Below are 16,090 nucleotides of genomic sequence, written 5' to 3'. Positions count from 1 at the left end.
TTGTAATATTCTTTAAATAATATCAATTATTTCATCATCCTTTGTTGTTGAGAATATTTTCTTTTTTTAGATAAATAAATTTACAAGCACTATTTTCTTTTGCTTAAGAAAGGAAATGGATCCACTTTTAGCCAATTAGTGGTACATTTTATATTTTATTTTATGCATATTGCATATCTAAACTTCATCTGTTCTTCTTTTCTTTCACAGGTCCCCTTGGAATCTTGTTCAGAACTTTATTATCCAATGTGTTGAACAATCTCTTCACGTCTTGGTTTCCTTTGCTTGCTAGATAATTCACCTCGTGTTCATATCGCTCATACATAATGGGAAGGGTCACCAAGCTGAGGAACACTGTAGAAGAAAGATAAAGCGCAACAAAAAATTGATAATAAGGTTCAATTATTATTAGGAATCTTGATATATATAAATGATAACTACACAATAATAAGTAGGATCTCACGTATGTATAGGAGATTCAAAGTGGTAAAATAATTCCCAATTGCTGACATAATCCAGAGACCAGTAATTGTCTGAAATTCAATGACATAACGTAACAAACAAATAATTAAGAAAACTGTCGGACAAAATATGTATGACTAACTGAAAATGGTTTCTCAATACCGCAAAGAAGAGTGCTAGGTCTTTCCCAGTTGAAATGTCATAAAAATTCCTCAAGAATGAGTTCAGCTTCTGATGCAAGAATCTAAAGGTGGATTCGGGGATTTGAAAATCATAGATTTGAGGCAGGCTCCTGCAAAGAAACTTGTTAATTTTGCTGCTCAAACTATGAACAAAGATTTCAATTAAACTCAGGACTGCATAAATTAATGTATATAAAGTGGAAGATTACGTTACGTACCATGTGATAAGTCCTGCTGCATTATACCATACGAATAGGATGAGCATAATGACCATGAGGATGTGACAAAGAAGGGTAAGAAAATTGTATTCAACGACTTCAAAGAGGAACCAAATGATGGAGAACGCAGCTAGGATTGTTGCCGATGATATCTTGTCTTTCCATAGAAGTATATCAGCAACTGCAAAATCAGATATCAATCTTTCTCCATTTGGTCTTTGGAATATAAATGAGCTCGCATCGAATGGTTTGGGTTTAGTGCTTATCTTGAATAAACCCTCAAATTAATTCTTAGGATTAAAGTTAGGAGAGTTTCTACCAATAAAACTATTAAGGGTTTTAACTTCTGACTAATTGACATCTAACTTAATGATAGGGCTTGTGGAGTTTTCGATCATCTTTTATTTCTCTTTTGGACAAAAACTTAAACGTAGAGATGATTTCTTGTTATGAACTTTTGAGGGGGTGGAAATTAATTTAATACGTAAATCCTAGTCTAAACTTTTTCTATGAAACTTGTGGGAAAATATATATATTTGAGCGTGTGCTATTAAAAGTTCGGCTTTAAAAGCAAGGAGCTTTTTTAAAGAGAAAGTGTCTGTTGCATTAAAAATGTAAAAACGATGAACGTTAACATTTTTCTTAAAATTTTGATAAGAAAGAGGTGAAGTTTGTAAAAGATCTTACGCTTTCCTCCGCCAAGAACTGCATGCAGTGGTCTTTGACGGTTGAAGAAACCTGGCCTTTGTGCAGGCTCACGGGAACGGATTGGCATGGTTAAGAATTGAATGATTGAAAATGTTTTGGTAGTGTTTGTTGATTCTCCTGAGGTAGTTCCTGGCACTATTGTGATTCATGTGTGGTGGTGGCAACTTATATATGTAATGTAGGAAAGGTTGTTATGGTTCTAATCTTTGTAACCAAGAAATTTAATCAACTCGTTCCTGGGAGGAAAGGTATGGCTTTGGCATGCTTTTCAAGTTTCATTTTCTCGTGCCCACACATGACTTGAGATACATTGTTAGCGTCTAACGTTTACCCTCGACCATGTCTAATCCTATGTTGTTGTTTTTTGTTACCACTTTTCGTGGGAATATTACATATCTACACCTGAGAGCGACAGAGGCTTGTGTTGGATGCAAATTGTTCACATAACAATACAACAATTATGATTTCGAATTCTAAACTTTTGTCGTGTTTCACAACCATAATGTTGCATTGCGTCTCATCACAGTGATTCAACTGTCATGAAACTCGTGGGACGAATTCAGGATAAGCTGAAACGGCTTCATGAATTTTTGGTAGAACGATTATGTCATATATCTCCATCGCAGTTCAACTTCGATGAAACTTTTGCTTACGTAGAAATCTCATTTCTTATGTATTATTATGGAGGCCAAGAATTTATAGATTACAATTTTTTTTTTCTGGTGTAAATAAATAGTGAAAACAGTCCAAATAATAAAAGCCCATGTTTTTTAAGGACCCAATTCCGATATACGATCTCATTCCTCGTTAGCCCATATATATTATTCCTGCAATAATACTTATCATTAAAAAATAAAACCTAAACCAATAATGTGGTAATCCCAACTATCCAATTATTGAATAATTTGGGACCTATAGTAATTTAAATAAGCCTAATAAGATAAAAAGTTTTTTTTTTTAAATATCATTTTTCTCTGTGCTTATTTATTTTTTATAAAATTTATTATAGTTATATTATGCATTAATAGTGTTTATATTTAGTAATTTTCTTGTAGTGTTAGTTATCTTCACTCTATTTTTTTACATGTTTCTATCTATTTATGTATATGTTTTAATATTTTTAATTTATTTTTCTCACTTATTTCATTCATTCTTCTTGTTTATATTCCTTTTATTTTCCATATATCTAATTTCTACTTACGGAACATAAATTCAGTTATATTAATCCTTAATATTGTATTTGCAAGAAAAAAAAGAAATAAAAAATTACAATTAGATAGTAAGTAAATAAGAATAAATATAATAAGAAATGTAGTGAAAATAGTTTTTTATTTTAAAATTAAAAAATGTACGATTGTTTAGTTAAAAAAATGAATTATTAATGAAAAGAGTATTTTATTCTTGCAATGTAAATTTTAAACTGCACCTTTTTAAATAAAATTCTTATATAATATTTTCAACACACAATCAATTATCAATTATAAATATACCAATCCAATATTACATTACTTATTAATAACCAATAGTTTTTGAGTTTGGATCTACTTATATTAGTACGGCCCATACAAAAACTTAGATTGTCTAGTGCACTTGACGGACCGCGTCCCATTTATGAACATATGGAATCAGTGTACAAAAATTATGAACAACTTTCATTTGTCAAAAAGTAACTGATAAAAACAAAATTTAAAATAGATATATTACAATTGTTTTAACTAAAAGACAAAAGAATCCCTTGAAGTAGATAACTATCAATCTAAATTATAATTTAATGATAAAATGATATTTATTTTCGGATTATGTAGTTATTTCAGTTTAATTATGATAAAAAAAATTGTATATTTATACGAGATAAATATATTTCAAATTATTTGCTCATATTTGTATACTATTATTTAAAAATTCTTTAATATAGGTCAAAATTCTATCTATTACTGCATAGTCACTTTAAGTCTAACTCAACCCCATAAAACCGGCTTACAAGGTTGAAGTTTACACTCACTTATATACAATGAAATATCCTTATCTATAGTCGATGTGGGATCTCCAACACACCCCTCACGCCGAAAGTGATAGATAGAAGCTCGTGCGTGGAATAACATATTATGGGTGGTGGCCTGATAAACCCAATAAACACTCGCTAGGATATGATTGAAATGACTCTGATACCATGTTACGAAGTGGACTTTAAGCCTAACTCAACCCTATAAAACCGGCTCATGAGGTTGAGGTTTGTACCCAATATATAATGAAATGTCCTTCTCTAGTCTGATTTCCAACCAATGTGTATTTTTTTTTTTCATCGACATGCACACAATTTAAAAAGAGTTTTGTGGTTGCTTTTGACGAAACAAACTATGGGAAATTGGTTGGGTTTCTGGTTACTTAATTAACTAATTACCCCTACCACATTGATCCTAGAGGAAATAAAATGTGATGACCTTTTTTTCTTTTTCTTTTTACTTTTGGCACTTGTCTTTGGAGAAATAACTAAAATGTTGACCATACATCACATCGCCGAAAGTCATTCGGCCTTCAGCGTCATATGCTACACAATTTCTCTTCAATCATTTTTAACTACACACTCAAAACTATATATTTCGATGTTAATTAGGTAATTAGGTGCCTTATGTTAGTTAATTAGGTGCCACCTTATTTCTTAATTCATCCATTTCTCGATTCAAACTTTTCCAATGTTAAATTAAAGAAGTTATTTAAAATAATTTTAATTTAGATATCAATTATAGATATGTGTTTGAGTTAATCTCATGCAAAACTAAATATGTACTTAATTGTAGTCATCCACAGTAAACAATTTAAATATGCACCTATAACTAAAATATTGTCAAAAACTTTAAATTTTTGTTAAAAAAAGTTTTGGTACTGTACGTATAATAAAAACGAACCTGGTGGTGTTTTTTTTTTTTTTTTTCAAGCAGTGATTTTTCTATAAATTAGGCTCTCTAGTCGCTTATCTGACAATGCCTTAACCAAACTTTCATAAACTTATTTGGTAAAGAGTCATTAAAACGTCTTTGATCTACCAAGAATTCAACCTAACCCCTAATCAAAACGTAAACAACCCGTCAAAAAATGGATCTAATGTAATCACGTATATTTTTAATACTTTCTTCCCTAATATTTACCAACACTTGTTACATAAAGTTACACATTTCTAACGCAACACAGTTTATATCAACAAACTTGTATAATTACTCAAAAACTAAAGTATTTCAATGTCGAAAGTTATGATACTGTTCTGTCATATATTATTGAATTGAGTTCTAAAGTTTCTTTTATATTTCTATCAGGAAAGTCCTCATATATTTGAGAGCTCAGCTATCTGTTAATTGATTTGTTTAAATATATCAAAATACACAGCTTAGAAATCAAAATGAAAGATGGTTTATAAATATAACCTTTTCTCAATTCACACAAACATTTTGTTCAAAGCTGTAAGATTCAACCAAACAGTGAAACAGAAAATACTTAAAATGAAATGATCCTACAAACTTCAATAATCAATCTTGTTTATCTAAATGATTGGGCAGACAGTTTTCTTTATAATGATGGTGCCAAACCTATAAACCCCTAGCATGGCCTCAGTAACTCTAATCTATTGTAACTCTAATCTATTAGAAATGAGTACACAAATAATAAAGCAAATGGGGTCCTGTTAAAATTCATGATGACAGGTCAATTCAGGGTCCCAACTCTAAGACTAATCCCCCTCCACATAACATAACACTTGCCCTTTCATGAAATGGCTTTTATAGTAGTCAGAAACCTTCTCCTAAGGTCAGGTTTATGTTTTATTTTTAAATATTCCTTTTACAACTACAAATACATTTTTTTACAACAGTAATTTGATTAATACAAGACTTAAACTCTGCATAACACTTCATTTTGTTACGATCTTCTTATTTTTCCGGTTTTTTAGTTAGGTTTCTTTCGGCTGAATCTCCTTTGATCTGGACACGATGATAGAAGTACCTGCGAAGACACTCCGACGATCAAGTCAGTCCGAGAGCTAGGTACCAAAGGAGTAGGGAGTGAATAGTTACCTTGGGTGTTGTGCCTCCTCTGCTATTTATATTGCCTAGATGGACTATGGCTGCTATAGACCTACTTTAAGGTCCAAACGGAGACTCAATTATGTTTTAACCGTGATTATCACGTAAGTTAACTTGTTTATACCTAATTACGTGTTTAGTTTTGTATTTTGTTGTCTAATCAGCTTTATTCTCGTCGCCTTTTCTATCATCTGGCAGTACATAAATTGTTTTTCTTTTCAAAAATGATAGTATTAGATCATGTTCCTCTCCCTCTATAAATAGTGAAGAAAGCTACACCCTTATGCACATCCCTGTGGTCTCTATTTGAAAATGAAGGTCTCATATGCAACACTGTGCATCATGGTTACCTTGGTGGCGGTAGCTGAGACAGATTTGTGTGTGACAGCAGTGACATGTAACGCGTTGCAGCTGAGTGCATGCGCGAGTGCCATCACCTCCTCGAGCTCTCCTTCATCTGTTTGTTGTAGCAAACTGAAGGAACAAAGGCCTTGCCTTTGCCAGTATTTGAAAGACCCCAACCTCAAGAGGCTTGTTAACTCTCCCAATGCTCGGAAGGTTGCTAATGCTTGTGGTTCCCCGTTCCCCACTTGCTAGATACACTTCACTATGTTTCACTTCAACTATTATTAGGTTTGTCGGAGTATCTTATGTATGTTTTTCAGTGTAATGTCCTCTGTTTTGTTTTGGATGATGAAGTGGGACAGGTTCTCTGGTTGTCACTGAGTTTGGTGTGGTTCTGCTTCAACAATCACACTTTGTGTTTGAGAATTTGATGTTGTATTGTACTAGCTATGATGTGCATCTATCAGTGAATGTGTAGTTTGTTTGCTGATTATGAACGCCCAGCTTTTACTTGTTCCATCGTACGAATAATTAAATTGTATTATAATTGTTCAAATCTATTTAGTGTATGTGTAGAATAAAAAAATAAAAAATAGGAAAGTGAGTAACTATGTTATGGGGTAAAAAAGCACACCAATTAACGTTGGTTTTTTTATACAAGTGGTGAAATTTGTCTCCGAAATTATTAAAATGGACATTTTTTAAAAATATAGGATTTGGTAATCACTGTCTTTAAAATAGAGAAGTTGTGTTTTCAAGTATGATTTCAGTTTCAGATATAATTTATTTTTTGGCAAGAAAACACATTTTTTTTGTTATATTTTTTGAATTGTGCTTGTTAGCATGTTTTATAAAAAAAAATCTTATTTTAAATCGTGCTTGTTAGCCGAATGAACTCATCCAAACTTGTCATCTTTTATCTTTGTCATCCAAACTTGTCATTTTGTTGAAGGGAAGAGTGAACGGAATAAAACTTACCAAGAGAATGCTTTCAAAATAAAATACATTTTAATTTCTTTTGCAGTAATAATTAGATTGAAACAGTGTTCTTACAAAACCCAACAGCAATCTATCCGTTCCCTATTCTACCGAGTCAGAGACTCTTTTGCCCCCAGCTATCAAGCCCAACACATTGGATGTCTCCTTCACTCTCCTCCACTCTTTCACTCTCAACTATCACCAAATAGGTAGGATTTAAATATGTCATTCGTATTTCAATGCCAAAATATCTAGATATTTCAATTTTTGGCTCCCACCTATCACATTTCCCCCCAACTATTTCATAGAAGCCTATTAACACCAAATTCATATAACAAAATTTGCAACAATTTGACCTTTTTTAAGAAATATCGACTGAAAGACATTGTAAGAAATTTACAATTATCTCCTATGGCAGTTATTGGGAAATTTACAATGATCATGATGACCATTGGATAAAGTTGACATGATTTTCAACTGGAAGAGCTGGTTCTTGCATAAAGAATCGGTCCTTAAGGACCAGATTAACATTTTCAGAGATAATAAGTGTGAACCGTCTTAAGTTAGATCATTCCATCATCAGGTAGAAACTGACCAAAGTTCATAAATCTAATATGGCATAATAAGATCCACAAAAAACTGAGATTTTATCGGAACAGCACATGCAGGTGAGACACTAAAAGGTGAATAATCAGAATGTATCAAAACTTTGAAACTACAAGATTGGAATATATTAAACCACCATCTATCTTTATATTTCAAGTATTCTTCTACTACAGCATAAATACTATATATTCACCCATTAATACAAGAAGAAGGTTTCGCAAACACTGTTCTTCCTTCTCTTAATCCCCCAATATCCCTTATCCAAAAGCAAAATTAAGACCACCAAAATTGACTAAACATGTCCAACCCGTTCAAACCAAGAAATCATGATCAGGCCTTATCAGAGTCGGCACCTTGGTGGTGGTGGTGGTGTTGTGTGGCCAATCCAAGCCCTTCATTGCGGTGCTTCTCCCAGAAACCAGTATCAGCCTTGGAGTGTGCCCAATAATACAAAATGGAGGTCAGCATGGAGAGCAAGGTCAAGGCAGCTCCAGCAGCAAACACACCTTTGCGCAGGGTAGCACAAGACAAATCGTGCTTCGCAAAGTACCCTCGGTACTTGGTGTGGTATGCATTCTTCGCAGACCCTGCTAACAAACACGCCTCTGCTCCCAGAAAACTAATCCTGATTTCACAGTAGTAATAATTCAAAAAATCAAAATCAAACACTTTTCAATCTTCATCCACTTTTATCTTCTGACGGAAAAATGCCCAATCAATTCACAACAATTGATGTAACTGAAGTGAAAGGGAAAGTATATTCAGAAAACCATGGTTCAAAATTATGTTTAATTTTTTGTTTCTACAATTAATTAGATGAATTCGTAGGGGTTTAATTGTTTAGATGCGAAATTAGAAGAGTGCGATTATTTCACTTAAATTGATTGTTACCAGGAGAGGATGAAGGATACGACGGCGCAAGTGGCGGAGCAACCGGAAACAAGCCCTTTGCCGCAGCATAGGCATCGAGTGACGCCGTTGAGGACGGCCTGGCTGAGGAGCAGGAGAGCGACGGCGGCGAGGCCGTAGATGGTGGAGGCGTCGGTGGTGTAAACGCAGAAGGTTCGGTCATCGTACTTGTCGGGGAGCACCTTGGCCTGAAAACGGAAAAGGAATCAGATTTGAGAGTTGAATTGAAGAAAAGAAAAAGGGAGAGGAGAGAGAAAGGGAGGGTTACCTCGCTACGACGTCGTTCGGCGCCAATGGCAAAGACGAAGGCTATGAGATGCAGAGCGATTATGAGCACCAAAATTGTTACAGAAACTGCCATCGTTTTGTTTGGCTACTCCTTTCTCTCACTTCACTTCACTTGCTGATGCTTACTTTTTTGCTCTGTTTTTGTGTGCTTCTTCCTTTGTTATGTTCTTTAACATCTTAACACTCTCTCACTTCACACTTTTCGTGAACCTAATTCTTCCTTTTTTCCCCTTTCTTTTATTCCTACTTCTTCACTTCAAACTCCTTTTTCTAAATTTCAAACATCTCTTTTTCTATTGATAATGATGAAAGTATAAAATGGATGAAACAAAAATATTATATTTTGTAATTTTCTGAACAACTATTTTAAATTAAAATGGATAAGAAAATAAAAGGTAAGATGACTATGCCGTAATCATGTCGGTGTTTTTAGTTTCTATTCCTATTTGTTATTGAGAACTTAACTCTTTTAAATAAATATGTAAAGTGAAAATTGTTAAGTTTGAATGAAAATGTATTATTTTAGTTGACAATTTTGAACTAAATTTTGAATATGATATGTGTTGTCTCTAAAGAAATGTATAAAGTGAATAATAAAGGTTTTGGTTGTTTAAACTACGTTTGGCGGTTGAGTTGAGTTTGCGATTGGCATTTGTGAAGAGTGGTGGAAAAAGTTTTGTTTTGGTGAGTCATTGTTTCAAAAGAAATGAGAGAAGGAGAAAAAAAGAAACATGATGGGTTTAGGATAGAGTGTGTGGAAATAAAAAAAGACAAACAATGTAATGATGGAGTGACTTATTGAGTGTAGCTGTGACCAAAAAACGATGGTGATGGGACCCACTCGATATCCAGGATTCGAGTGGGTGGGGCCCGCTTACTTACTGCGATCGATATCTGCGAGTCAAAACAAAAATAGCTGGAACACGGTTGTCTGGTCGGAGCGCCGCTATCCTTCACTGTCCCTCCATTCAAGGGTACCCTCTTCTTAATATATTAGGGTCTCAAAAATAGTGTCTTTACTAATTAAGAAATTAGTGAATAAAAATAATTTACCTTTCATGCAATGTATTTAATTTAAATTACCTTAAGTATAATCTTTAAAATAATTGTAAGATTACATTCTAATTTCAAACACACACTTCACTTCGTTACAAAAACTTCTTGTGGACACACCTCTTGTCTGCACAATTCACTGGTGAGACAGAAAAACTGTTGAAAAGTTTATAATCAGTGAGGTGGCCCTGTTCCTTTTTATTTTCAAAATCTTTTCTTACTTTCGTAGCTTTTTTGCCTTTATTTTCTTTATATTTCTTATTTTCTCTTCAACATATTTCACCGATAAAAATATTTTATAATCATTACAATTCTGAGGCATTAAAATCTATTTTAATAGAACTTAAATTTTGGGATTGGTATCAGAGGGTGTATTTAGTGCAAAGGATGGAAATAGAGAAAAAAAAAAGGGGGAAATGCTTAAATAAAATAAAAATAGAGATTGTTTAATTAAAGAGATATAAAAAATATAATAAAATTATACTTGGAGATCCACATTAACTAGATATTAAATCTTTCATTGTATAAGTGGGTGCAAATCTCGTCTGAGTCTGTTTCATGGGATTTGAGTCTGGGATTGAGTTAGATTTAAAATACACTTTGTAACAATATTCTGAATGATTTGATTTCAAATAATATAAATAAATATTATTTTATTATTAATTTAAATTAAATAAAAATAATGTTTCTAATTTATTACTAATATTATTTTATTTATTTCAAATCAGTCTTCAATAATGTATTTAAGTTATTCTCAGTTCTTATTCTAAATAATAGGAGAGAGTAAAGAGTATATCGAAACAAAATACATTTTGTATTTCTCCTTGGCATAATTTCTCAGTGCTTACGAAGGGAGCGGTAGCAAAGAATAAGGCAGGTACCAAATAGCAATGAGAGGAGTGTTGTATGGCCACATAACACGCCATTGCGTCTACTGTGTACTCTCTTCGTGCTCTGCAACTTACCTCATATTTCAATTCACAATTAAGTCATTTGTAGAAATTTTTATTATTTTAGTATAATTTTAAATAAATAAAATTCTAAAAATTAACAAAAAAGTGTTAGTTGTAATGAGATAATATAAGAAATTTTTATTATTTTAGTATAATTTTAAATAAATAAAATTCTAAAAATTAACAAAAAAGTGTTAGTTGTAATGAGATAATATAATTTTAGTTAAAATTTGATTATACTAAAATAATATAACATGCTAACAACTTTTTCATAATAAAGTGTCACAATTCAATTATTTTAATAACTTTTTAAATTTTATTTATTTTAATAATTAATAATTAAAATTACACCCGAATGTTAAAAATATCTCTTTGGAAAACAGGACTTAAATCTAGATAATATAAGAGTCTCGGTTTCTTCTAAAACTAAAACACGACAGAGGAACAACTTTCTTCTAAGTAATCACAAAGCTATTTAACATAAATGAAATCTCTGTAATAGACTAACTTTCTTCATTTATACATCATAAAATACAAATCAATTTTAAAAATAAAAAATAATTGAATTAAACTTGTCAAATTAATAAATTATTAGTATTTTTTTCTCCAAATGTCAAAAAATAATATATAGATATACATAATTAAATTATATTTATTTAAAATGATGAAAGTAGTGACTATAAATAGTGTAGCATAAAAAGACAGTAACGAACATTAGGAATTAAATAATAACTAATTTTGTTTATTACAGCATTGGAAGAAGTTTAAGATGAAAATAAGAGAAGACGAGGGAAAAAAAGATTGAAGTGTTTTCTACCTCTAACAATTAATAAAATTTATATATTTCTGTAAAACAGGTTTTTAGTATATATATATTTTTACGATTTTACCCTTAAAGTTGTAATAACTGGTTTATCAAAAATGAATAATAAATAATAATAATGTAACTAGTTTTACAAGTAATTATGAAAAATAAACTCTTCTTTATTAGCTATATATATTAAGAAAATTAATTATTTTAATTAAAAATACAAATAATTATTTTTATGCTTATTTTACTATCATTTTAATTTTTATATTTATTTACTACTTTTATTGTAGTAAGAAATATACAAATATTATTTATATTAATGGTTATAAAAAAATGTAAGAATATAGACTGTACTTATACTGGTTATATAATGTTTGTTTTAAATAAATTAATATGACAAGAAAAAAAGTCGTTGCCAAAAGTTATCTGTTTTTGTTTATGCAACACAGAAGCTAACTTTCAAGTTTCAAGTAAGAAAATTATTTATTATTTAAACTTCTTAAGGGGAAATGGGAAGCCATGGTGCTTCATAAATAATATTTATAGCGAGAATTTGTTACGTGAATCATTTTCGGATCATTATCAATCTCACATGCAATGCAAATTGATAAGTTTTATTAAAAATTTCATACAGAAATAATAATATTTTAAATATAAATTCTACTTTAATCAATTTTATTAGACATAATTAAAATTTACTTTTTAATAACCTTTCACACCATTTTTTTTTTATCTCGTATCTAAACTACTTTAAGTTCAGCTTTTCACGACCAACGTATCACCATTGAAGATTATTTTTTAAGGCGTTTTTTTATTTTTCACTCTCTCTTCATTGGAACACTTGTCCATTAATTATTAGTGTCTTTATCACCCTTATTTTTACAAACAAAACGTAGTGATTATTTTTTTCTCTAAAAATTAATTTTCATTTCATGATTTTTTTTAATAATGATGTGATATTAAAGTCAATTAATAATAAGATAAGAGTTTATTAAAAATTAGAAAACAAGTATAATTTGAAGTATTTTTTATGATAGACAAAGTGAAAATATATTGATCCTTGATTTATATCATATAAGATCATCTAAGACCATTTATATTATTAGAAATTATTTTAAAATAAAATGATTATTTTTTTAAGTTATTATATATCATGTTATTATAAACTAATAGTTTGGAGAAGATAATGGAGGTAATTGATTTTGTTAGTAATAATTAACTCGAGTTAAAGATAAAATTTGAGTATTTAGAACGAAAGTAAATATACAAGTCTCCAAAATTTGGAATTTGAAAAAAAATATGTTGTTAATTATGTGTACAACTTGTTTGATTTGATGTAATGAGCATAATAAAGTTTTATCAAGATTTAAAAGATTGAGACATAACTGGGCACAGTGTTTCAGTTTACATTAAGTGAGAGTGATGCTTGTTAATTACGATGACAAAGTTTTTGGTAATGAAATTTTTGTTTGAGAACATTTACCAATTTACCAACAACATGATATGTTTTTATGTAAGGGTTATCGTTATTTAAGATCTTAAAATATTTTTCCAAAGTCCATGAAATGAGTTTTCAAGAGTTTTCTTAAGATTATGTCATTGATCAAGTTTGATCAATACAAACCAACTAGATTGAATAACGTATAATTAATAACATAAATATTAATTATGGAAATCCGATAAAAAAACAAATATAAAAATAAAAACTAAATTCAGATTTTAAATTTTGTACGAATAATTTAACTTGATGTTGAAGTTTAAAATTGACATAATAGAAAAGTTAAGTTGAAATAATCAAACTTGTCTGAATAACTTAATTGGAAATGTGAAATGTCGACTTTGGGAACTTAGCTAGTGACTAAGTTTAAATATTGCAAAACATTAAAAAAAGTACCTTAATTTATTATTGAAGTTTATATAAGATAATATTTAAATTAAGTTATGTTGAGATGTGAGTGTGATGTTTACTTATACTTATATATAAGTATAGTTAAATGCGTAATAAGTGAAATATTTTTGCTTTTTAATATAGTTTGGTGTCATTATGTGATGTATAACAAAGTTAATTTCTTTATACTTTTTAATATAACCTAATATTATTGTAGGATGTCTAACATAATTGGTGATGCATATATTTTTAATATAACTTGATATCATAACGTCTAACACAACTTGGTATTTATGCTTGGTCATAAAAAAAAAATTATGAAGTATTGTTAAAGAGAGTTTTATCTTAACACCAAGATTTATAAATAATGATATTTTACACTTTTTAAATACTTTCAACCCATTGAAAATAACATTATTTTGACATAGCCTAATCACGAGCTAAATTTTTTTAGGATTGTAACTGTAAATTACCAAGTCACAAGCAACACATTGTTAAAATGTGTATGATTATATGATTTACACCCACTCTAAAAAAGACACCAAACACCTTTATTAGCAATATTTATGTATTCTTTAGTAACTCATCAATGTTTGAATCATGTTAAGGTTATTTTTAAGGAAAAAATAATGAGCTTTAAAAGAGTTTTAACACTCCAAATAACCTTGAAAATCATCCACCATACTTTCTACCTTAATTGGAATCGTATTTTTCGTCTTCTAACAATAAACATGAGTTATGTGTTTTGAAAGTATTAATTGTAGCATATAACTTTTCCTCTTTAATATCTTTTCTAACAAACCTGCATTGGTAATCCACATGTTATTTCTTAAACTCTTATATATACATATACTAATACAAGAAAATAATGAAATAGAAATTAATATTTAAAAATAAAAAATAATTAGTTGCTATAGTGATTAAATTAAAGATTATTTTAGAAAAAAGAAAAATTGATTTCTAAATTAGTTTATATTATTGTTAAATAGTTTTTAAATTGGTATCTAATTAGCAACAATGTTTTTCTACCAAATTTAGAATCTAAATAATTGGTAGTTAAAACTTTGGTAGGTAATTAGATACCAATTTAGAAATTATTTACCAATAATATAAACTAATATATAAATCAAATTTTTTTTCTCTAATTTAGTCTCTATAATAACTAATATTTAACTACTATCAAATTACTAAATAAACACACAAAATCTAAGTTATAGAAATATTAAGAAAGAATATCACTCCTATTCATGAATATTTCAAAAAAATTAAAAACAAAATATTATACAGCATCTCCACCAAATATCTTAAAGGTAAATTTCTTATCAAACCTTTCTAATAAAAGTTCTTTATTTATTCTTAAAGAGTTATTTTTATTTGTTTATCGAATAATGTTTGAAAGTTAAAATATGTTTTTAAAGTGCTTTGATTGATTAATTTTGAAATATACAGAAAACTCTTCATAAATAACTGATTTTTAATAAATTTGATAGATTATTTATCTTTTTTTTTCATGCTTACATTTAATTTAAAATGTAAAAATAATTAATTAAGAAATTTATTGTGAAAAATTATTTTAGTTAATTTTATTTAATAGTATCATAATTTAAACTTAATTTATTAAAAAAAATGCTTATAATATTACTCATAATTCAAGAAAAAAAATTAAAAAAAAATTGGTGTTTCAATAATAACCTTAGAAATAACTCAAGGATGTAATAAAATAAAATTATCAATTAGTAGATATAGAAATGGCATCATATTTCTTATAATTGAGAAAAAAATCACGTATTTACTTGCTAAAAAAGGACTAAAAGTACTTATTTTAGATCAAATATACTATATAATAAATATTACAACTAACAGAGAGAAATATAGGATGTAATAAATGATTTGATAGAAAGGGATAAAAGAAAAAAAAAAGGGTTGCTCTGTAAATTCTTATATGAATTATTGTATAAATAAATTATCTTTAATTTTTCCTGAAATGAAAAAGCTGTGATTTTAATAATTCATGTATGGCGAAACTTTTAAAGAATAAAAATAAAAGATTTTATTAATTGGCATAGATAAGAATATTTTTAACAAATGGTTTTGAAAGAGAAATATCTTCTGCAATGAAAACATAATTAAGTCATTTTTAAATAAAAAAAGTACAAAAATATACTTTATTTATTCATTTTTATACTTTAATCACCTAATATAAATGAAATGTTTCTATTTTGAACTATATTAAAGAAAACTATTGTACTTTAATATATAACTTTTCAATACACATAATTTTATATAACGCTAAAATTTGGTTAGGAAAGAATCATTCCATTTACAGAGTATTTTATTTATTGTTACTACATTTGAGCAATGTAATTCACTTTTCATACATAAATTTGTTATATAATAATAAAAACATTTAATATAAAGAAAACCATCTTAATATCCTAAAAAAATTTTCTTAAAAAATTATAATCAGACAAAAAAAATTTAGTAGTTTTATTTAATCTAAATGTTTTTTACTAATGGAGCTCTGAGCTCAAATACCATAAACAGCTTCATTCAGTGATTGATTGAGAATGAAAAAGACAAGTATTCATGCATTTGAATTGCATTACTTGAATAATC

The 16,090-nt window shown here is 28.9% G+C and overlaps 3 protein-coding genes across 3 annotated transcripts; 1 reads left to right on the top strand and 2 right to left on the bottom strand.

Moving 5' to 3' along the window:
* LOC137829617 (Reticulon family protein) lies at positions 1-1,729 on the bottom strand. The gene is made up of 5 exons (XM_068636460.2): positions 1,550-1,729; positions 863-1,043; positions 625-754; positions 464-533; positions 1-354 (listed from the first exon to the last, which is right to left on the bottom strand). Exons 1-5 carry the CDS (start codon positions 1,635-1,637, stop codon positions 185-187), a joined length of 639 nt encoding a protein of 212 aa, XP_068492561.1. The 5' UTR covers positions 1,638-1,729; the 3' UTR covers positions 1-184.
* A 4,166-nt stretch (positions 1,730-5,895) lies between these two features.
* LOC150025727 (uncharacterized) lies at positions 5,896-6,505 on the top strand. The gene has a single exon (XM_090304666.1). It carries the CDS (start codon positions 5,956-5,958, stop codon positions 6,238-6,240), a length of 285 nt encoding a protein of 94 aa, XP_090160792.1. The 5' UTR covers positions 5,896-5,955; the 3' UTR covers positions 6,241-6,505.
* Positions 6,506-7,697: 1,192 nt separating this feature from the next.
* LOC137827850 (aerobic coproporphyrinogen-III oxidase (DUF1218)) lies at positions 7,698-9,525 on the bottom strand. The gene is made up of 3 exons (XM_068634204.2): positions 8,750-9,525; positions 8,464-8,669; positions 7,698-8,197 (listed from the first exon to the last, which is right to left on the bottom strand). The coding sequence occupies exons 1-3, from the start codon at positions 8,840-8,842 to the stop codon at positions 7,903-7,905; spliced, it is 594 nt and encodes a 197-aa protein (XP_068490305.2). The 5' UTR covers positions 8,843-9,525; the 3' UTR covers positions 7,698-7,902.
* Between the last annotated feature and the right edge of the window lie 6,565 nt (positions 9,526-16,090).

Source organism: Phaseolus vulgaris, chromosome 7, assembly GCF_051622355.1.
Source record: "Phaseolus vulgaris cultivar YP4 chromosome 7, ASM5162235v1, whole genome shotgun sequence".
Classification (NCBI taxonomy): domain Eukaryota; kingdom Viridiplantae; phylum Streptophyta; class Magnoliopsida; order Fabales; family Fabaceae; genus Phaseolus; species Phaseolus vulgaris.
The sequence above is the reverse complement of the archived record's forward strand: the minus strand, read 5'-3'. Positions and strand labels throughout refer to the sequence as shown.